The sequence below is a fragment of the Diuraphis noxia genome, unplaced genomic scaffold, assembly GCF_037042655.1.
Source record: "Diuraphis noxia isolate RWA-SAM2 unplaced genomic scaffold, SU_Dnox_SAM2 contig0002, whole genome shotgun sequence".
NCBI lineage: Eukaryota > Metazoa > Arthropoda > Insecta > Hemiptera > Aphididae > Diuraphis > Diuraphis noxia.
In genome coordinates this window covers 82,602,988-82,628,599 of record NW_028301712.1, presented here as the reverse complement: position 1 = coordinate 82,628,599, position 25,612 = coordinate 82,602,988, and the positions used below count along the sequence as shown (strand labels likewise).

The window sequence follows — 25,612 nt, the reverse complement described above, 5'->3', positions numbered from 1 at the left end:
GTAAATTAATATCATTACAATAATTACTGTTTGAAAAAATAAAAATAAATACCATTTTGTTTTATGTTAATAACAGTGATGAAATAATAAAAAAGAACTAATTTTTATATCAATTCATTATTTTAACTTAACTCTAATTTGATTACCTGTGTATTTATGTAAATAATATAACAACTAAAAATAGATGAAGTCTGAAAACAATTAAGTAGATGTAAAACATATTAGTTTAACAAATTCAATTATACCACAAATTGAATACACGTTTTATGTAAATTATGTTTAGATTTAAATATATTTTTACACTCCACTTGAATATTAATATTTGCTCAATACATGTTCGAACTCAGAAAAAGTGAATGGTTTTAAATCAATACTTTGTTTTTAAATTAGTAATTTCTGTGATGTGTTTCGCCGTAAATTTCTCATTTATTAAAACCTATTTATTAAATCATTATTTAATATAATTATTGTTGATGTATGTTTAAAAAAAAAAATCACGCATACATAAAATAAACTTAATATAATATTAATAGACGTTTTATTTTAATAGATATGATGAATATAAATACTCACCTTAAACCCACGTGGCTGGACATTTATCTATTTAACGGCATACTTTCATTAGAATAATAAGTACTTTTATTCTTACAGATAAGCAGAGGATGGATTTTAGGCCCAGAACTATGTGATATGTGGACTTCGAGTGATGTACTATGTTGTACAGCTTCAATACTTCATCTCGTCGCAATAGCTGTTGATAGGTAATGTACATCTTGTTTCAAATAAATTATAATAATATATACTTCATAGAATATTAGTCACACAAGCGCCAATGACGAATAGTCAACCATACAGGATTATCTTTCTTAAAATAAACAATTATTTAGTAAATGATTTACTTGGCAGCTCTATTTTTACACCTTTTTTTTTTAATAACATCAATTATAATACTATTAATATTATCAAGCAAAAAAACTAAATTATTCGTGCTTTAACGGGAATATTTCCATTGAGTATATTTTAATTTATCAATTAATATAATATCGTGCTATATAGATGCAACAATTTTGGTTTTTGGTGTTTTCAGCATGTATTTTTTGAGAAGCTTTACTCCAATTACCGACATCGCTAATATATTTGAGTAAAATGTTGGTTTAGATTGTACTTGAGGAGCTGGGAGTTAAGATTAGCAAGTTATAAGAAATGTTCTTAATATTTGTAGAAAAACAGCGAAAACGGAAATATTTATTGAAGATAAGCTTTAGATACAATCAATTGATTTTTCAATTAAAAAGTTTTAATTGTGTGGATGCTGAATATTCCAATATATTATCTTATATGTTGTCATTTTTATACATTGTGAAATTTTAGAAATATGTATTTAAAGTATTATTTGTTTTATGAACCTTTTCATAACATTTAAAATTATTTTAATCTTGATTTTTTGAACAAAAATTAGTCAAACCTACCAAAATAAGATATTACTTACCAATAACAACACATGTATTTATAATTTTTAATTAAATGTAAATTTAGATGCACGAACTCAAAACAAATTAACGTTTCAATTAATATTAAATTACACTATATTACATTAAACATAATTGGTACCTACCTAGTTACCGATATTTACATAAATAATTTATTTCTAAACCAAAACCCAACTCAGTGATTATAGATTAGGCCATTTTGGCCACTTAATTTGCTAAATATGGGTAATAATTAATCCGACACTCGAGTTTTATGAAATGGTACATAAATATTTACTAACGGCATTATATAAATCACAAAACATGTACTAACTTAATTGTATAACAATGGTCCAAAGGATGCATCAAGCGTCATCATCTCACACTATCATTATAAAATTGAGAACATATATTATTGGGCTAGCCAATGATAGCTAAATAATTATGTTTTCTTTTAAATTCCATTGTCATTGTGACCTTATTGCAACAAATTAAAAACCAACTAGGTAAAAATATTGATAAAAAAAAAAATGTTTAAAAAAGATTATTAGGTACATTAATATGTACCTAATAATCTTTTTTAAACATTTTTTTTGTACATTATGTAGTTTAAATTATATTAAGCTATATAATATTATAACTACAATATTCGTAGAGATTATTTTATTACAATAATGATTAAAATAATGGGAAAACTCTTAACAAGAATAGTTACTCTACGATGAGATATTATCAAAACCTATATCAATGCAGTGGAAAAAAGTTCCTTGTTTTTTTTTTTTTTTTAAGTTGAAATATTACATTACAATTCACAGTCAAGTGAAAATACATATTACACTTATATAACCGCTTTGCTGTACTGTAGTAGATGTCAATTTGACTTCACCATTGAGAAATATATATGTTGAATTTACGAAAAACCAATCTGAGAAAAGCCCGTCTATCAGCCTATATTACTTAGTATATATTTTATAATATATCATTAGCATTGCTGTTACAGTATTTATTTATTTTTTTAATTTGTAATATGGTAGGTTAAATTAATTTTTTTCATGATCATGAAGTGAGTCATACCTACGTTCAAAATTTCAAACCTCAACAAAAAATATTTTTTAAATTACAATAATTGAGAATTGAGATCCTTATTATTTTTTGATTATTTTTATGTACCTAATTTCGTCCAAATTTGAACTTTAATGTCTATAAAAAAAAATTGTTATTAATTTTTTTCGTAAATATTTGAAATACGTATTTCTCTACCAATAAAGTATTTGAATACTTTTACTCAAATAATTTACAAAACAGATAAAAGCTTCATACATTGCTCGCTCGTTTAAGTATCTATAGTATAATGATGATTGGTATTTCAAGATGAACATTTTTTTCTCTCAATCATCTATAAAAATAATAGATTTCAATCGATTGAAAATTAGTTTCAATAATGGTAGTTTTCCAGGCAGTTTTGTACGAAAACAGAAACAAGCAGTATTGTGCTTTATATAAAACAATAATATGTTAGGGCTTCTTACAACTAATTCATAATGTTTTTATATTATTAAAAAATAATAATAATTCTCAGGAGAAACTTTATCTATCTAAAAACAATCACTTAATATTTTATAAAAGTTGTTCACTGTTTCTTTACAAAATATTGGGACATTTCCGACTAAACAAACCCCTCAATCGGTGATGATTTTCCAATTCTACACATGAAATATTTTGTTCTGAAAATATAATTCCATTAAAAAATTCATAAATAAACTAATAGCTTTATTAATTTTTTTGTTATTAAAAATCTGTAAGCCTAGTTGATTTAGTTTTGGGTATTTTATAAAAGTATAGGAATTATAAAGACTGAACGATAGCCTATAAATAATGTATAATAATCTTTATTTGAAACATCACATTGATAAATGCAGTAGATTATGATTTTGAAGGATACTAATTGCTTTTTAATACCTAGTTTATGAATACAACAATTATAATAAAGAAATAATAATTGCAATAAAACTTGAACTTCTCCACTTATACTTATAATATAATATTTTAACTAAAACTGATACAGCTACTCGTATTTGTAAGTAATATACAATTTATACACTGTATTATAGCATATTATTATTTATTTTATCCAAAGTTTCGACAAACATTATTGTTGTAAGCCCATTTACAATAATGATTCATATTATTATTATTATTTTTTTTTTTTTCATTTAAATTAAATTATACAATTCCATTCATTTTATAGAATTAATTATGTTATAAGTTGATTTGATTTGGGATACCGGGATATAATATAAATTATATATTTTATATTAACCACTGATTAATCATAACTAACTACCTAAATAATCAGGGAATATTTAAAAAGAATACGATTTAATTATAACTATATTATAGTATACACAATTAATTTCTAAACATTAAAATTTTGTCTCAAATCAAATGTTTTAAGCCCATATTTATAGATGATTTATCATTTGACACACACATAATATCTTACTTACGTTATTTTACTTACAACCATGAAGTTCCTTAAAAGAAGCTTTTGAAAGTTAAACAACACCAACATTGTTTTAATATTCATGACAATGGAGTTTACTAATTTTCTGAACATAGAAAGTCATAAATCAGATATATCCATGCCGTATGTCACTAGATAAGGTTATAATTTCAATATGATATTAATATCTTAGCCAACATGCTAATATTTTTGTACAATCCTACTCATTTAGTCTTAACGACAGAAAATTGATTTACTCAAGTCAATAATTATATTGTGATATTAATATTTGATATATATGTGCCTACCTAATGTGCAGATCATTCAAAATATTTGACTAGTTCATGACGGTTCAAAATAATATATAAATAATAATATACAAGGAATAAAACTAATTTTTTATATTGAAAACTGGTTTTCCTTGATAAATTTTGCGTTTTTTAATCACATAGATACATTAAGCTGGACGTTTTCATAAGAAAACAGTTTTAAACAACTACAGCTATGTAGAAAAATATGGTTTAATAATAAAAAAAAATGAATTAGTCAACTAATAGTTTATTATTATTTATATATTTATTTAGTGTTTAAAAGAGAATATATAAGTATCATATAACATCTACGTAGGTAACGTCGTCACATGACTGCGCTAATCTAGTGTTCTAAACATTGATTATTATAAATGATCAACAATAGATTTATACAACTTTAAAATTGGTACTAATTTTTAAACCAAAAATAAGTCAAGTTTCTTCATTTAAAAATTTCCCATGATAAATAATCGGAAGTTTTGAAAAACTTAAATTTTATAAGCTCATCAAATTATATTAAAACAATTCTATTCATATCACATAAAACTTTAAAATGACCCCTTAAGTATTAGTGGACGCTGCGGGTATTATCTATGGATAGTTTTTATTTTACATATTATTTAGTGTGGTCAATAATTATCTTCTCTAAGAATCAATACAAATAAAAAATAATATTTTAAAACAGATAAAATACTAGCATACATTTTCTATTTAACTATCTAGAGTATAAATAAAATATAAATAATTATAATCATAAATTAACAATCCACCATAAAAATATTGTGTACCTACACTATACAATTTACATAAATAATGAACATTAAAAAAATATATATATATATATTATTATACATATATCATACTAACAGTAAGTTCAAAATTCACTTATAAGTAATTTTTCGTTACTATATAAATAATTAAATAATTATTTTGTTTTTATATAAAAACATTATTTTTATCAATAAACAGTACCACTATTGTGATAAAATATTTTAAAACACCTGGATAAATTATATATTTATTAGCTAATAATAAAATAATTAAAGCATTAATTCAATGTAATTAGTGATTATACATATACATTTAAGAAAAAAAATCAATTGACCACACCATTAAAACCATACACTTTTAAATTAACTAAAATTACGTCAGGCGTTAATACAGAGGCAGATTTTACAAACAAAATAAAGTAGATACTTAATCGAATAAACTTGATTTGAATACAATTATATATTTTAATTTTAGCTGCGCTTGTAAATAAATGTACTCAGTATCTTATGTTTTAAATATAAATCAATGAAAAATTTATTTTAATTATACACAAAAGCTGCAGAAGCTTTTATTTAGTTTTTCCAGGAATATTATTTTTATCCGTGTAACAATTTGAATTAAGGACAAAATAGAAGTAAAAATATTTGGCTCACAAATAATATTTTGAATTATTATTGTTAATTTTAATACAATGAATATTGCATTTCATAAACATTTCTAAACCGTCTTAGTGTAATAAAAAGTCAAGTTATTGATTTTATGTAAATTTGTATAAGGTTTAAGAAGAATTCCCTCTCATTTTTATCCTGACTTGGATCTGGCACAAATCTTTGTTTTAATCACTAGAGGTTTACTCCCTTCTTTAGGATTTCGTTGATATTAAGTAATTAATTAAAATCTATTTATGGAATTATATAAGGTTTATTTTTTGTTTGTTAATTCATAATTAGTTAATTGCATTTATTTATCAACGAGTATGCAGTATACTGCTTATCAATTTCAGTAAAAAAAAATCTATCATCAAAACATTAATTATGTAGTACTGATAAAATACGACAATTAATTATATAAACATATTTATGTATGATATAAAATAATTGCATGAAAAAAAAACACTTATCCATATCTATTAACAATATATTTATGTGCCTACCTAATTTTACTTATTCGTGCAATTAACTACCTATTGTAATAATGTATAAAATATAAAATACAATTTGTAAGAAAAAAACGAAACAATTGTAACATTGCTTAAAAAATATGAAATCTGTCTAAAAATAACATAAAGAATGTTTATAAAATGATGGTATAAATAATTGTTCAAGAGAAATTAAGACCATCTAATTAATCAGTGAAGTTCTGGAAAAAAAAACACTATAAACTTAAAATTCCTACACTTCACATCAATTCTAAAATAATAAAAATAAAATATAGTAAAATCGATTGCATCTGATGATAAAATGGAATAGGGGAAAACCATCTCAAAATTATTTAAGTCTGCCGAAAAAAAAATATGAAGAAAGTCCATGTTGATTAAAAAGGCAATTAGGACAAAAGCGTAAGTGGCAAGATAACCGACGAGGAAGGATGTGATAAAAAGAATATGTTTGCAGGATTTTGATTGTTCACTGAATATATTTCCCTGTTGAATAATTTTTGTTTCACTGGTAATTATTGGACATCGTTTGAAAAGAGGATTATACGTGTAAGGGATAGCTATATGAATAAATAAAAAAAAAACATATATGAAAGGGTCATCTAGAAATACATACCTACCCTTAACTTCTACCCCAAGCCTAGCTTACTCAGTAGAAATCTCAATATTAAATTGTAATACTTTGCATTACTAGTAATTATGCAGGTACATTTACTTAAATTGTCCTTGGACCCATTTCTATTTCCATGACGCTTTAATTACATTTGATGTTATACCGTTGCAGAAAAAAAAGGATATATCATTTGATATATTTAAAGAAGCTTGATATAACATGTATAAAAACGTATTAAACAATTTAGCACCCTTTTTTATAAACTCGTGAGTATAGTAAAAAAAAAAAAAAATAATATAATTTATTCTGTTTGACATATCCGTAAGCCTTGCAGTAATTCAGTTGTTTCTCATTATAATAAATCTAATATTATCATAATACATTTTAAATTAAAACCATACAACTCGGCAAATTTAAAATAATATACAAACGTTATAAAATTGGTTGTTTCGTCCTTAAAATGCAAGTTTATCTACACTAAATATTTTTACTGTCACTAAATGAATATAATTTTAGGTTCTGAATAGAGTATTGATTTTACAACAATGTGTAGTGTTTTTTTTTTGTGTGTTGTGTACACACAGTTACATTCATAGTTGGAAAAATGCTTTGATTTTCAATGTTAGGGGTGGTTCGTGGCAGCAAATTGGATTTAGTTGTTGCTTTTAAGAGGTCAGGATAAAAGATATCCAGTATTTTTCAAAAGAATCATGGAAAAAACGAAAATATAAAAATATTAAGGAAAATGAGAATTTTTACGGAAAACTAATTTTTGACAAAATTTATTTTGCTTTTTAGGTGTTACTTTAAAATGAATAACCATAGGTATAATCAAAACATTTAATAGTATTTTATATTAGGCACACATAACATTTTCAAAATATTTTGAACCTTTTTAAGCCATTTAGACATTTGACGATTTCTATTATTTTTATTTTTATAAATATTGATGAAAACATTTTAACCTGATAAAAAAACTTTAAAATTTAATTTAAGGTTCTTCATGAGTTAATACTTTAACCAAAAATGAAAAGATGTATGGTACATATTATTTTACTAGAGACATTTTAAGTTATTTAAAATATGAACGAAAATTATGTATTCAAACAAAGAATAACGATTTTAGTTAATATTTGTTATCATTTGAAATTTTTTTTCATAGGTCATGAAACTTGTGACATATAATATAATATTTTATAATATATTAAACGAGGCATTTTTAAATGCAATGTCATCGGCAAAAATAAATTCAACCGACCGTATCACTAATAATTTGTAAAATAAATTACTATGGTTGCTGTTATTAATTTATCATAAAAATATTACTTACGGCAGAACAGTCACCTACTTTTCACCAACATGTTTATTTTTGATAAAATAAAAATATTATTTTTTTCTTTTCTTTGTTATCAATCTTCAGATTGATTCATAACTTTTTTTCCATTCGTTTCAGTAATCCTATTTTATTTTCGGTTGTAAATACGACTCAAACCTTTGATCTTTGATGGACCTATATCCTTTATTTTGTATACTAGACTAGATATCCGTACGAGGTTCTTTCCTTATAATTTTGATTAAAATATTTGCTTTTTTATTGAAAATGCTGTTTCAAGTAATTCAAAATAATATTTTAGATAGTTTTCAATTTTTTTTTAAATTAATAAAATCGGAAGTGTATATTATACCTCACATATTTTATTTTACACTTATTTATAGTTTACTTCGAATTCGGATGACTGATCTATTTACACATTCAATCAATAATTTTAACAACTTTTCGTGTCTAATTTTATAGTCAGTCAACTTAATTCGTCTTCTTATCAACATTTTCCAAAGAATTTTATTTTTCTATGATTTTTTTTTAAATTCTTCTTTTGTTATTCATTTGACCTATATCTTATCATTAACATTCGTTTATTACGCCAAATTATTTTTAAAAAAACGATTCCAATTATTTTTGTAGTTTTGTTCTAATATTGGTATTTTATATTGTCTAGATTTAATTTCCATATAGGCTGATCTACCTACCAATATTCTATACAATATACTGGTACAGACATAATATATTTTAACAAATTCCTCATTTAAGAGCATATTCTTCCCATCAAACTACTCAATCATTTCGATTTTTAAATAATAAGCCTAATTTTTTTTAAATATTATATTATATTAATACTGGTTAATATATTTTTATCTATTCATAAATGTATGCAGAGAGAACAGTGAAAGAGAACGAGAGAAAATTATTACTGATTAATTATTAAATAAATATATAGGTATTTTTTTCGAGCTCCCATATGGTTTAATATTTGTTTATGAATATTTAATAATTAATTAATCAATACAAAGTGTATGCAAATAATAATACATCAATTATGCAAATTAATGATATTTGCTTTTCAGATATTGGGCTGTAACGAATGTTGATTACATCCATACGAGAAACGGTCGAAGAATAGTGGGTATGATTATTGTGGTGTGGTTTGTGGCACTAGTCGTGTCATTGGCTCCACAGTTTGGCTGGAAGGACCCGGATTACCTGGACCGTATTAATATCCAACAGCGATGTATGGTCAGTCAAGACATTGGCTATCAGATATTTGCCACATGTTCAACGTTTTACTTGCCTCTACTAGTCATCCTGTTTCTTTATTGGAAGATATTTAAGATAGCCAGGAGAAGGATTCGTAGGCGAAGAGCTCAAAGGAACGCAATGCTAGAACATTCTAGGTAAGATCGATTATTTTAAAGTGTATTAAATTAAATGTAGATACTACTAACTACTAACTAGATAATACATTATACTCAGTATTGTTAAAATACATTTTATACATTTCTGTTTCAACATATAAAAATTAAATAAATCTTTTGAAATTAAAGTATGTAATTATATAAAACATCCGAATTCAAAAAAAAGTATAATACACAACAGACATTAATCAAACTAATAATACAGTCATGAAGAGTATTAAAATGGTCCGAATGAAAAAACTAAACATTCCTAATTTTCAAAATTAGAATAAATCATACATACAGGATGTAAAATATAATAGTCTCAAAAGCACACACTATACCCATTAAATTAATATAATTTTTATTCAACAATAATTATGGCATAAATAACTCTACTAGCTTTCAAAATAAATAAATATGTCATTATCAATGTTGAACCATGATGCCACAATGCCACATAGACGTAATCAATGTCAAGCAAGATGGGAGTTACCCACTGAATTTTACAGTGACGCGAATATATCGTTTCTCCCCCCCCCCTCCTTGTTTTAAGCTTTAATTTATTACATTTTTTAACATATTTTTGGCTTGAATATTTTTATTTCTGTTTGAATTTTATTTAATATCTAATAAAATATGTATAATTTACTATAAAGGTCAACAGTCAACTTAAAGTTAACAAATTATGATATAGATATAATACTAAAGCTATTAATTTTATAATATATTTTAATTTATTTTACAATATTTCACAAAACTTCGAGTTGTTTACATGTAATTATTTATTGTTATTTATGAATAAATTATTTGAAGGGTTTTACCGTCAACCACTTCCCCGTCCAAAAAAAAAAAAAAAATTATTATATAATTTTAGACACAATAAGTAACAATAAAATATTTATTTATTATATATTCTGCGAGTTAAACCCTCGCAGACCTGCAGTATGATGGTACTTTGAAACATATAATACACTAATATAATATATATTCGGGGCCTGGTGCAACTTTTAAGACAGACAGTCTGTAACGTGTTCTAAGGTTAAGTATAGCGAAATTACTAGTTCATGGATGGGTATCCGAGGTTTTTAGTGACAAATCTTCGACCCGCATATACATGTTCTTCAACCAACCGTAAACACCCTACAAAAATTCTAATGGCCAAGAAAATGATCTAATTTTAGCGGCATGCGTCATAGGAGACAATAAGACAACGACTTGACACATTTATAATACAGAAAAATAATTTTAATAATAAATTTAATAAAATATTTATTTTACAAATTTCATAAATCATAATTCATAATAAAATAATAAAATATATTTATATATATTTCAATATTACATTTTTGAAAATATTTTATTTTTGTCATACCATTATCGTTTTCTTAGAATAGACCATTTGCAAGCCCCTCGCGTGAACAGACGGTGCCCAACGTGACGGGTCGTTCCAATAAATATCCAAATACAGTATAAATTCACTGTAAAAAATAAACATGAGACGTTGTCTTGTTTTTTCTAGCGACGAGGTAGGGGTTATCGTTTCAAAGCAATGGAGACGCGTCTCGTTCATATTGTGTTTGATTTTATTTTTCAGTAACTGCATCGTCACGTCATCGACCGTCACAAACTCGTTACCATGGTTGGTTTTTAGTTTACAGTTTCAGTGGCGTAATTTGGCCATGTTTGTGGGGGGATAAAATGTTTTAAAATTTTACCTATACCCCCCCCCCCTATAAAAAAAATCAAAAGTATTTATTATAAGCACCTTTCAGAATTCAGAGCAATATATTTATGACAACATGAGACATGGAATAAATTTCGATTAATTGTACCAATCGATAAGTTATTTTTAGTTCAATAGGACTACGGAAAAATAGTAGGATAGGATAAGATAGGATAGATATGACAATAGTCTTTAATCTAGATAAAAATAATCTGATAATCGTCAAGTGTCGTCGATCCGCGATAAAATAATACTTTACTGCTCAGGGTTTATTTTTGTACCGCTGCACAATGCATAAACAAACTCAAAACATACACAAAACATATTGCAATAGTGATACTTATGAACTTGCGTGGCTGCATTTAAAACGAACTAGGTACGAAGTATTTATGTACTACTAGCATAAAGGATTTGTTTTTTTGTATTATTTCTATAAAGTATAAAATATAGACTATTTATAATAATATTAATTCGCATTTACATTGCTTTACATTTACATTAAAAGGTATTTTATTTCAATATATATATATATATATAAAAAAAAATAATAATAATATTATTAGATAAAGAAGTACATAGGTGAATGTAGTCAACCAGTCTTTAAAAAAAGGTCATGGGAGGATACGACACCCAAATCCCCCCCCCCCGTAATTACGCCACTGTGTAGTTTATTTCTTGTGTGAAATTATATATAAAATATTATAATATGAGCAGGTAGATATCAATTATATTGTAATTTTTTTCATCAACGCCTATCCTGCATAAATACCGCGCCTCGCCACTATATTACAAACAATCGCAATTTTATTATTTGCTCTCATATTCGATTTTCATTGAATAATCTATTGTCGATTCCTATGTCGTATGCCTACTGCAGCAGTGTTGCTTAATAATTACGTAGAGATAAAACGATTATCCTGTGGATTTAACCAAACTATCGTCAGTATTTTAAGCTTGTGCTATTACTAAAACAATACTCGGCCTTTTTCCTTTGACGTGGGTGGTGGGTATCAGAAGCACTTGGACGGCCAAGGATTACACCATAATATATTATAGCCATTGAAATAGGATCGGTAATAACGATGGAACGTCACGCGCGCGACCGCCAGCACAGTTGTGAGATTATTATAAACACTCCCGTCGAGTTATAAGTGTATTAACCTATAGACCGGATTTCCGTGCTCCAACAATTTGAGTGACATTTCTCCATAAACACCTCTTGATTACCTAACCGATTTGTTTGTGTGTGTTTCAGGTTAAAAAAGCCGGCAGACGAAGCGGCCGCCTCGACCGAGCCCAAAAAATGTGGTTTCTTCCGGAAAGCCGTTTTCCTGCGGATCAAAAAGAAGAAGGAAGTAGAAGAGACAGCCGTGTGCTCGAGCATAGGTCTGATTGACGGCCACTCGAGCTGTTCGATGCCCGAGTCATCGCAGGACGGCGGTTGCGGTGGTGGCCATTCAAAGGCGGGCAACGGCAGCGGAAGCGGTGGAGGAAGCGGTGGAGGAAGTGGTGGAGGAAGCGTGGGCGGAAGTGGCGGCGGCGAAGACAAGACCACCGCGTTCACGATCACAACGAACCACGATCACGGGGCCACGTCGGCGGCGACACACCATCACCACCACCAGCACCACCATCAACAACATCACCACCAACCCCAGCTGCACCAAAACCAGCTTCAGCCCCCGGTGATCGAGGACGACGGGCCCACCATCACGGACCCTTCGGCCGGCCGGCACACGGTCATCGAGATGAACGTGAACCGGATATGCGTTCCGGCTCCCGCTCGGGTGAAGACGAAGCGAGAGAAGAAGGAGTCGCTGGAGGCGAAACGAGAACGGAAAGCGGCCAAGACGTTGGCCATCATCACTGGGGCGTTCGTCGTGTGCTGGCTACCGTTCTTCATCATGGCCCTGGTCATGCCCCTATGCCAGGGGTGTGTGATCAACGAGTACGTGTCCAGCTTCTTCCTGTGGCTGGGTTACTTCAACTCCACCCTGAACCCGATCATCTACACCGTTTTCAGTCCCGAGTTCCGGTTGGCTTTCACCAAAATGATTTGCGGCACCACGTATAGGAGATAATGAAACGCGCACAATATTATTATTATTATTATTATTATACATGATATCCATTATTATTATTAATATTATTATTGTTATTACTATTAGATACAATACGTATTATACATTATTAAAAACCCGACGCCTTATTATTATTATACTTTTTTAATTCATGAGTATTGCGCGTTTTTTTTGTGTGTTGTGCATGTGTAGGTAAAAGTTTTGTGTATGTGTGTGAGTGTGTTTTTGTGGATGTATGTGTGTTTGAACGCTTGGCGATGAGGGTGGTGATTAACGGTCATCGGTCCTTGCGGGGTCCACAATGTCCACAGATGGCTGCCGAGATTTACGCAAATTCATTGTGACCTGGTTCGACCATAATTCTTTTGTAGGGTAGATATCGTAAAATTCGTAGACCAATATTTCAGTCGATAATACACACACACACACACATGCTTGCAGACCCTAGCTCGCTTCGCCCGAGTGTTGTGTCCCTATTTTAATCCGTTCAAGACCATTATTATCGTTATTATTATTATTTTACGAGAAGAAACGACAAGATATTATAGTTATTATTTACACCAATGTTTTGGCGATATTATAATATAGCCATTTTCACGGCATATAAAACATATATGCATTCGACAATGTCGGCAGAAAACTTCGTCCCGTTTAAAGGCCGCAATGAAATTATAATATGTATCCAACACTTAGGCTTTGTTTCTTTATTTTCGCAGAACCCCGTCAAAACAACTTTCGTATAAAATATATTCTATATTTTAAATCCGAACACTCTTTAAATGGGTTCGAGAAAGTTAAATTCTGAAGCCAAGTTGCTAAAAACAATCACTTAAGATTTAATGAATTAGTCACCTAAAAACATAATATTTTACAGTGGCCTATGATTGGCCAGTTCAATTTTAGTGAATCATTATTAATCAAATCAAATCAAACAATTATCGAACCCGACATTAGTATTGTAATGATAATACAACAATATAGATAAACCATTGTACTATTTCACAAGTGACGAAACGGGATTTGTAATATGTTTTGTGATTTTTATTTTGATGTACAGAGCTTTTACTACTGCTATACTACCGCTGCTATTGCTGCTGCTGCTGCTGTTGCCGCTGCTATACTGCTGGAAATTTGAGTCGGCCGGTTCGACTACTATTTCGTTATTAAATTGTTTAAATTATAGTTACATAGGCTTTAAATACTCGCCGAGTGCGTTTTACTGTTAAACTATATATATATATCCATATTTAATGGAAAATCGTAAAATATGATTGACATGTGTAAATATAATTAATTACGTTTGCTACTATATAGCTTGTCATTTTTTCATAAAAATAAAAAATTGTACAATGAAATAATGTTAAAGGGAAATTTACAAATGTGGGGTTAGTCAAAACGGATAGGTATACATAGTTGAAAACAATGTGCAACAGTAAGATAAGTCGTTATTTGCTCAGCATATACCTAGTTTAAAATTACTTATTTATATTGTATAAATTTTAGTTTTATTTATGTGTTACTTCCGGTCATGCCGATTTAATATTATTTTGAAATGATTTTTTTTTCAGATTGTAAAATATAATTAAATTCTATTAATTAATTATTTAATTATATTATATTATGTGTAAAGAAGCAAATCATCAACTTAAGCCGTTTTGACCACCTACGCTGTATTATAAACTCAATATTGTAAAGATTCTTAATATTTAATTACCTATACTAATCTTTTTTCAAATATTGTGTTGATTGTACCGAATACCCTCTAATGATAAATTGTTAAACTGCTCTAAACTGTTTTGGTTTTTATTCGGGAGCTATCATTTTTATGATAAATCCACTTCAGTTTGGAGCAATTAAATTGTGTTATAAGTTTATATAATGCCTATTATCATTGTTATTATTAAGTTCAATATTCAAATAAATAGTAGGTACATACACCTACTGATACTGAAAACCCTATTAATTGTTCTAACATAATATATTATTATTATATTACCACGTTATTATTATTTTAATTATTGATCCTGTTGTATTTCAATTTATTACTAATAAAATTACGATTTTAACTAACTAAAATAACGTTATAATGTTATAAAAATTATTTAAAAAAACATTTGAAGTGTATATTATATTATATTAAAATATAAAATAATAAACGAATTGGTTACTAGAGGCTAGTAGTATGTATAAATTACAAATATAATATTATCCTAATATGACTTTTCAACATGTTATATTATATGTCTATTAAACACTTGTTTACAATTGTTGGACTGAATAACAAATTATGTATTATTGAAAGTTAATGAATGTTATTTATTAAATTTGTAACAGAACGCCTTCGTTTTTTAACGATTCAGCTAATTTATGATACCTCCTAGTATTTTTAGTTTAATAACTCAACAATTATATTTTATTTTAAGAGATAATATATATCAATGTAATTCAAATTTCAAATTACAGGTCAGATAATATTATGGTAAGTACGCTGAGTATTATGGTGAGTATCAAGCCTATAATATTAAAATTTAAAAAATAGCAAGAACAAAACATAACCAGTCAAATGGAGTGTTGTAATGATTTGTTGGTTAAACAATCAATAAATTCTGTATTTGTATTGTGTATCTACTATCAAGTTTTGAAGCGAAAAAAAATGCTTCAATCTTTAATTCCGATGATAATTTTCGAGTTGGTAGTAGCAAGAAGAATATAGATTATAGTTGGTATGTTTAGCTTTGAGGCGTCAATGATAAAAAATTGTCAGTAAAACGTCTAATAAATTAGTATTCACCTTTATTTCACGAATATTTCTCAAACTATATTTCGGTCTACCGTCTACCTATAGGTACCTATTTAATTAAAAAATATCAATCATAATAATTTGAAATAATCTACCAATATTCTAAAATTATTGTTTTCTGCACGATATTAATATATTAATAATTTAGATCGACTTTAAACTAGTACCTTAGAAATTGTTTGACTTGTTTCTATAAATATTGATAAAAAAGATTTTTATAGTTAAAAATATCTGATATGTGATATATGTTATACAATAAGGTCCATCATAAATCTCATCTAATAACATTTTTAAAACAAAAAACTGGCATTTTTTTTGTAAGCGTTTAACTTTAAATGTTGACAGAATTTGTCATATAATTTGATATTATAACTTAAGTTTTAATATTTAATAGCTACAGAGTTTTTCTCACTGTAGTAGTGCTCACTATGATGTTATTAAAAATATAGGAAATACATAAGCATAAGAGACTTGAAACTTTTTACCATTTCGTATACTGTTATTTTTATACGAAATCAAGGACCAGTATTGTTAAGTTAATACAATATAGTATATGAAAAAATGAGTTCAATAAATAAAATTATGTATAAAATATTCATATTGTAAAAATTACAAAATATTCATCATAGGATGACGGGGTATTTCTTGTTGTAATAACTGTTACACTGTAAAAATTGCTCTACTCATTGAAAAGTTGCACGTTACACTCGAACTTCTATGGGGAGAACGACTTTTCCGGATTTTTAGTATGTTCAATTCACAATTTCATTGTACTTCAAACGAACCACTATCGGTATAAAGTAGTTTAATGTTCGAAAACTATACATATCAAGTTTAATATAATAAATAATTACCCATTACTATATACGTAAGCATAATATTCTAACTATCTTACTTCTTTGTGCTATTATACATAACATTATGTTTATTTCTTAAAAAAATATAATTTTACCTGATAGACTAATTCATATTATGTTTATCAATCCTAGAATATAATATATTTGGTATTTTAAATTTTATTTTTCGTTATATTAATATTATTATAGTAAGTATTCATATACATTATATAAGTATACATTTATTTTCTTAAACTACAATACTCAACAATAATATTTGTTCGACATTATTATGCTGAATATTTAGTAGCATAACACACAGATACTTTACTACGGGCTGTCAGATAATAGTTAAAATATGAAAAAATGTTTCAATTGATGTTTTCATGATAATAGCGTGTCTTTGTTCAACAACTACCGGAATATATTATATGATTCTTTTGATGTTTGCTTAAAAATAATATCTGAACAAAAAAAGTTGTTATTTTGTACAAATTACTTATACAACTAGACAACCTTCAAAACAACGGACAACACCGTCTTAATATTATAATATAGACACTATTCATGTGTTAATTTTATGAACACGTGGTTTACTATTATTATCTAAATAATCATATTTTTTAATACTTTCGTTTATTGTTGAAACTAAAAATATTCTTTGAAAATAACATTTTAAATAAATACTAAAGAAGAAAAAACTGATTTATTTCGTAGAAACTACAGTCATAAATCAGAACTACATCTTCAAAATTCAAGAATTTGTAAAACTCGAAAAAATTATTTTATTATTATTATTATTAGCTGTAGTAATGGTATAATAATAGTTAACTAATGAAAAATTAAGAGAAGAACTAAACATAAGCCATGACATCGGAACAAGTCTTTGTCCAAATCTAGACAACGAAGTAAGCATCATAAATATTTTCAAAGCAACACAAATTCTCCAATTGCTATAAAATTTTAAAACTAACAACTGTAAATATCAATTTTTATGTACTTTTTTTTATACATATATTTATTTTTATTTTTCTAGTATAAAATTAAATGTGATGCTAATGGCCTCAGATGTCTGAGAAGAAATTATTCGTAATTTCAAGATCAATAAAAAAATAAATAATAATAGTTTATTATTATGTTATATATTTAGTACAACGATGTAATATATAATTCAAGAATCTTTAGTAAACATTAACTTTTTACTAGTATCAAATTTTAAAAAGTGAACATTGTATAATGGTAAAATATTGGATTCTCAATAAGTAGATCGTAAATTGGAGGTGTTATAACTATAGATAGTTAACTTACATAAAGTTTAACCTCCTTACTGGCACACAGAAATTGTACCCTTTATACCTATTCAAATATATTCAATCTCACAACTTATTTTTAACTTATAAACAATATGATTGAAATAGTATATATTATGGAAAGCAATACTTATCATTATTCTGCAAGTGTATAGTAAACCTAAAAATAAATGAATAAATGTTAAATGTCCTCTTGATAATTGGTATAGAAAAATAAAACTCTATAATTTAAATACCAATACAGAAAAATGTATATAAATAATAAAATGTTTATTTATTTTGCTGACAGTAAAAATTAAAAAAGAATAATGTTTACATAATATTAACGAATTATTTTTTAGTTTAAAAATATTTGTTCACTTACCAGTTGGTAATTTATGATTGGCCTTTTTTTTAATTACTATACATAAAAGGTGACATTTAGTGAGCTATTTTTTATCGAAAAGCTGTAGGTATATCAACTTATAATGAGTAAATGCTACTTTTATTTACCTAACCTAACGCTCTTTTCAGAACAGTTTCTACTTGTGCAATTTCCTTAAATAAATATCATACCTATAAGACTACAGTATATCGGCGTTCTCTGACAGAAACGATAATTTATATTTCAAAGTTGAGTAATTGCGTAGTAAATAAGTTTAAGAAATATAGTCGTTCATCACAAATATTAAACATCAGTAGTGTGATTTATTGATTTGGATTAAAAGAAATATGTATAATTGAAAATATGAACATAATACTTAAATTTTAAATTTAAAAAAAAAAATGTAATCTTGAGTTTCTTTTATGTTTTTATTACCAACTAAGATTCTGAGTGACAGAAGAAATAGGAACTCAGATATGTAATCTGATCTACATGAAACCATAATTCTGTCAGACTGCTAGACACAACAGTATCAAACGTGACAAATCTAATCCAAACGAAACTGGACAAGAGAAACGGCAATTAGCTAGACAAGGCTGATTTAAAAACAAACTAATCATCTTAACCAGTTCTCAAAATCGACACATGTGCAAATAAAGTTATCATTGTGGCTACCGAAACTATTTGTACTTAAAGACTACACTAATTAAATATGAAATCTCGTCAAAAATCACATGGTTTTTATTATTCTCAATATTGTTCAACTCTTTTTGTTAAATGTTAAATGATTTAGTATTTTTTTTAGAAAGTAATAAAAAAAAAAAAAATTACAATTATTAAATTAAACTGTTCACTCAATCTTACACACGCAACGTGGATCACCCAGACAAATAGTTTTTTATGTATTCACAGAAATAATAACGAAAAACAACTTTGTTATAAAATCAGTTGTTTTACCGTATAATCGCATAAAATCTTAAATTCGAATATTCACGATTTCATTTAGTACAAATAATTTATTTTACAAAAAGTAAAACCAAAATTTAATTGCAAAACTTTTACCTATAGCTGTAAATTTATTTTCTCAGTTTGTCTTACTACGCATTTCTTGTTAAAATTCTGCTGTTCAGACACCAACGACTGATGGTGAATACCACAAATCGACTTACAATACATCGACCCATTATAAATTATATAAATGTTAAACACCATCTGCCGTCTACGCAATACTACCCACACAGAATTGTAATCTGAACCATTAATTTAAGCTACCTTTTTGTTTCTTTTTTCATTTAAATTTGCATTCTTATTTAACTAATTGGAAATAAGATTATACAAACGTCCCATACGAATTTAATATGGCTAGGTCATTAGATAAAATTCTTCCTCGTAAAAATATGCATTATATATGACGGGCTTATAAAAATACTATGTTTGTTAATTCAATCCGAGAGATTTAGTTTTTTGGTAGGAAGTAGGTAATAGGTAAAGATACAAAACTCGTCTGTATCCGGTTTATATAGCAGCCTCGGGAAACATATCTACTGTGACAATTAATTATTCATCAAAAACTGCATGTATTTAGTTTAAATAAAATGTTATTTTTCTTGTGATTCTGTCATTTACATGTTTCTTTAATATACGATATTCCTATACAATATCTATTTGTCATAAAATATAATATAATAGATACACAATAATTGTTGTAATAAAATAATATTCATTTTTTAAATTATAGGTAATAAGTAATAATATAGCCGCTTGAGTTTAAAATGTTAATATTAAATAAAACATTTCTTATAGAAACAGAACATTATTAATATGTTTTTGCACCTACTAACAATTACATTATAATATAAAGGAATGTGGCTTGGTGAGGCGCGGTCGTACGCTCAATCTGCGGAAGCGCACTGAGCGTACGTACCGGCCGCAGTTGCTAGCTCCCGGATGGGTGACCACCAGGGATTTTTAGCAACATATCCTTGCCACACATACACAAACACGTGTTACAGCACTACTCACATAAAAACCTACAAACAAATATACAAAAATAACCCCTACCGTACCACCCCACACCCAATGGCTAATGTTACCGTGCGTTCTCCTTACAAAAAAAAAATATATATATATATATAAAAGAATATTATATCATTATGATTATGACAAGCACATTGTGAACATCAACAAAATGGACTGTGTTAATAAATAATTTTTAAAATAATTCAATTTTAAATAGATCAAGGAATATCAGAGATAAAATATCTTATATTTTGTGTGCATGGCATTAGTTAATTTTATCACTTTTGTGAATAAATTAATAAATTCCGTCAATGTATTATTAAATTGTGTTTAGATTTATAACTATATATTAAGACTATACTTGCCATTATATAACTCAGGTATTTTTAAGTGATTAATAATTTTCAATGAATTGAGTGAGAATTTCACTTAAGCGGATTATATTAATAATGTACATTATCAATGATAATTATAAAAAAATAATTACAAAATTCGATCACCGCTGGCATAATGTTAATACATTTAAAAATATATTTTATGGATAAGGTTATATCCGTCCATCAAAGTGCCGTGCTGCTATACATAGCAAATTATGTAGCAAATAAAATGATAGATGCATATCAAGCGTAAAAAAAAACATACATAAATAGAAATATAACACATACGTCTATGAAAATATATATCACATATTTTATATAATATAATAGTGTTTCATTTTGATGCGCTATTTATGTTTTGTCTTTTTTCTTAAAATTTTTTTTTTCCAAAATTCAAAGCATATCCTAAACAGCTACGGTAAAACAGGAACCGCTTTTAGGCAACACCTGTTTTCAATAAATTCAAATTTTTTTTCATAGATCTTTGTAGCTTTGGCGACATGGGCCATTAGCTTTATACTTCAATTTACATTATACTATTACATGTTTTAGGTGAAAATTTAATTACAATAATAAGGGAACTTTGAGGCTTATGGCTGTTGACTATATTTATATTACTTAAATGTATTTGTCTATTTCGGTTGTCCTGAGGAATGACATGATTTTTTCATTTTGACTGTCGGGTCCGATTATTTCGAATAAGTTCGTTGGTATAATATTTAGTTTTTCTCTTTCTTCTTCATTTGATCGGCATTAAAATTCAAATTTATTGTTATTTTGAAATAAAAATTAAATAATAAAAATAGGTGCTCCTCCACCCATATTCACATTTTCGTATACAAAAATATGATATCATTTAAAACAAATTGAACACACCAATTTCCTACCTACTCAATGGCAAAACCTATATTACACAGCATAGGTTTAAACTCACGAAAAATCAAGAAAAGAATTTTGCCAGAATTTCAAAAAATTTCCAATTTAAAATAACTGTTTTATTATTATTATAAACAATTATTCACATAACTTGATTTGTGAATTTTGTACATATAAGTATAACTACGTATTCACAGTATTCATATTATAGTATAATCATTTAAAAAACATTTTTTTAATAATATTTTCGTTCAGAATAAGTAGCTTTATATGGTTGAAGTAACTACTCAATCACTGATGAAACTTTTAAAAAAGTAGTTTTTAGACTCTGATATGAATATGGAAAATATAAAAAAAATCACACAAAAGTTGGTTGATTATTCATTGTTTGCGTAACTCAAGAGACGCCAACAAAATATTCATATGGTATACATATAGCTCCCCGTTTATTTTATCTATACGCTATATAGTTACCATGGATGCTGATGTACAGTTATATAATATTATATCTTGAATTTCGTATATTTTAGGAGCGTCGATAATATGGACTAGATTCTTGGGTCTCCTTGTGTCCTCCCGTAGACCTTTATCTGCAAGATTCCAATATGCCCATAAAATATAATATTAGTTATTATAAATTTAAATTGCGTTATTTGATAATTTATTTGCCTAACTTTTCTGCGATATCTCCTGTTTTCGACATACCTATTTATTTAACAGGATTTTTTTTTTAGAAATATTAAAAGAATTTAAAAAATGTTGATTTACTTCATAACTTCCATTCAAATTTTATTTTATTATTATTAACAGCTATAAAAATGGTATTGCATTGAATCATATGTGTTTTTGTTTTAATTTACTTGATATAAAATCAGATAATTGTATTGGGAACCATTAATTCCGCCAGTATTATCGACTCTATCGGTAAAAGTACATAATATAGGTATATAGATACATATATTCAAATATTGAAACTACATTTTTATATTTTTAAACCAGGACTACTATAAGTGAGAAATTGATTTAATTCGTTCCCACTGTTTCTGCTGCACGATTCCCATGATTCCCACATGTTCCCATCGCTCTGTGCTCCCGGAAATTGTCCATCCCTATACACTGCATATCGAGTTGTCTGGTTTTATTTCTTTTAAATTTCATTTCCATTTATTGATTTGATTCATGTTCAATAATATGTAAACCAAATTAAAAACTGCAAAGTCACTCCCGAATCTGATAAAAAAACATCACTACACGAGAACATTCCACTCGTCATACCTATTCCATTATTGTGGCCCATTATTGTTTATAAGTTATAACTTAACTATCTACTTGTGTATATATTTTAATATTTGTATAAATTGACAACCGAATTTAAAAGTAATATGCAACAAAATAAAAGAACATCGAAGATAACTAATTTTTTTAACTCAACACAGAAAAAAATTAAAATAGAATCTAACGACGTCGTGGATGATAATAATAGGCATTACTTAAATTGTACAGGTTTTAATATAAGTACTTAAATTGTCTTAATTAAATATAAAATATAATATACTAAAACGTATGATTTTGGTGTTTTATCTAGTGGGCCCCTCCCTAAGGAGATTTCTGGCTACGCCACAATTTGTGGGTAAATGAAAACAATATTGGAGTGGTATGGGTACTGATATTTATTATATACACAGAATGATCCGTTTATCGTAAGATATTTATAATGACTGTTTTACTTTAAATGGATCCCCGTTTCGTGTATAGGTATAAGTAATAGGTATGTTATTTTTAAAAGCCAATCATATGACGAGTTATAATAGTAGCAGTGTATTATATTGGTCACGTTCAAATATTAACGTTAGATTTACTTTTAAATTACACACAAGGTATATTAATATCGGAATAATAAGTTTGCCTATCAAAATCAATTTGATCAAAACTTTTATTATATGACTTCAATCTACATGAGATATAATGAAAATAATAATGTATGGTCTTTACGTGTATTTATCTGGTACGTGTAAAGTTTGAAGATAATGGAACTTTTAATAGGTTTAATGTGCTTTAAAACACTGTATAAACACGTTAAAACAAAGTTGTAATTTAACCCATCTCGTGATTTATTTTGCAAGGCTTCTGTATGCGGTTCTAAAAACTTGGTATACGATTACACATAACCCTATTACATTTAGTGGAATAATGTGTATTATCAAAAATAAGGAAAACTTTAATTTTCAAGTATTTCTCTAACTTCATCTTATTCCAACATAGTTTATATTATTAAAACAAAGATAATCCGCTCATTAGTTCATTTACAAGGTGTCGTTTAAAAGGTTTAAATCAAAATTGACTTCCTAACTTGTTCTTATTTTCTAAAAATACTAAAGAAATTTTATATTTAACATCTACTAATGTAATCAAGACGTAATTAATTCAAAGCTTATAAAAATAAACATATAATATTGTTTAAAGTAAATAAATACTATAAGAAAATACCTATATGTTGACTTTAAATCATAATTAATATACTAATCGTCGTGGTGAGGAATAGACAAAATAGTAAATAAATCCCACATAGTTTTTGTTTATAATCCTAAATAACTGTTACTTTTTGATAAGTGTTTTTAACGAGCTTTCTGTAAGTTGAAAATTCTAAATATCTATTGTGGTTTTTGGATGTTCATAGATAATTTTTGATTCGTTAACTACCTATTTCCGTAGTTTTATATTAAGTATCAACTGTTTGAAAAACTTTTTACCTTTTTTCTTGGCTAGGGCTATAAGTAATAGGTGCAACTCAAAGTGCAAAAAGAGCTAGGAGCAAATCGTACAACTCTTAAAATAGCTATAAATTCTTTACGTTTATCTAATATTCTAATTGATGTAAATATATAATCATAAGTATTTAAAAATTATTTAAAATATTATAATAAATTATCATACCAGTGCCTAAATAGACTTATAAGAGAACATTTCCATTAATTAAAAAAATAAAAAACCTTTTTTATAGAGACACGATAACTGAAGTATTTAAAGAGTAATTTTACTGACATAAATTACTATTTCTCTTAATTTAATGTAATATTAAAAGTTTCGATGATTTCTACATTGTCGGACATTAAATGATAAATGATAAATGAATATTGATCTCAAAGTAATGCTAGATGATATGTCTCAGAGAGTCAGAGATGAATAACATATCCAAATAGTCATTTATCTAGCTATCTAAGTATAGATAAGTTCAATGATACTGATTTTTTTCTTAGTTAATTTATACATTTTTTGGAATTATTGTAATAACATTTATTTTAACCGTCATTTAAAGAGAAGTCTTCTAAAAATCATTGTTAGAAAGGTATACGGCAACTTTAAGCTTCAAATGACACTATTATATTCTTCAGTAACTATTTATACGAAATGTATTGTCAAATTAATTTATTGGTATAATAATAGGTATATTTTTCACGATTCATGTCAAAGACAGAATTATAAATTATTTCATTGGATAATTATTGAGTTTCTTCTTATTTTTAAAAAAAATCCATAAAAATCGTCAGTGTAAATTGCAGGTCATATGAACTTTTCTTCTCATATATAACCTATCTACGTAGATTAAAAAAAAATCACGCTTTTGAACACTAGGAAAACAATATTAATTGTTACCACTATAAATAGGTAC

The 25,612-nt window shown here is 26.9% G+C and overlaps 1 protein-coding gene across 3 annotated transcripts in view; it reads left to right on the top strand.

Moving 5' to 3' along the window:
- Nucleotides 1-15,439, top strand: part of LOC107173405 (5-hydroxytryptamine (serotonin) receptor 1B) — a 227,506-nt gene extending 212,067 nt beyond the window's left edge. For all 3 annotated transcript variants that reach the window (XM_089220486.1, XM_089220487.1, XM_089220488.1), the window contains 3 exons: nt 652-761; nt 9,227-9,553; nt 12,535-15,439. In XM_089220486.1, coding sequence (XP_089076612.1) covers nt 652-761; nt 9,227-9,553; nt 12,535-13,360 — 1,263 coding nt within the window. In that variant the 3' untranslated portion in view covers nt 13,361-15,439. The remainder of the gene's footprint in view (nt 1-651; nt 762-9,226; nt 9,554-12,534) is intronic.
- The last annotated feature ends 10,173 nt before the right edge of the window (nt 15,440-25,612 follow it).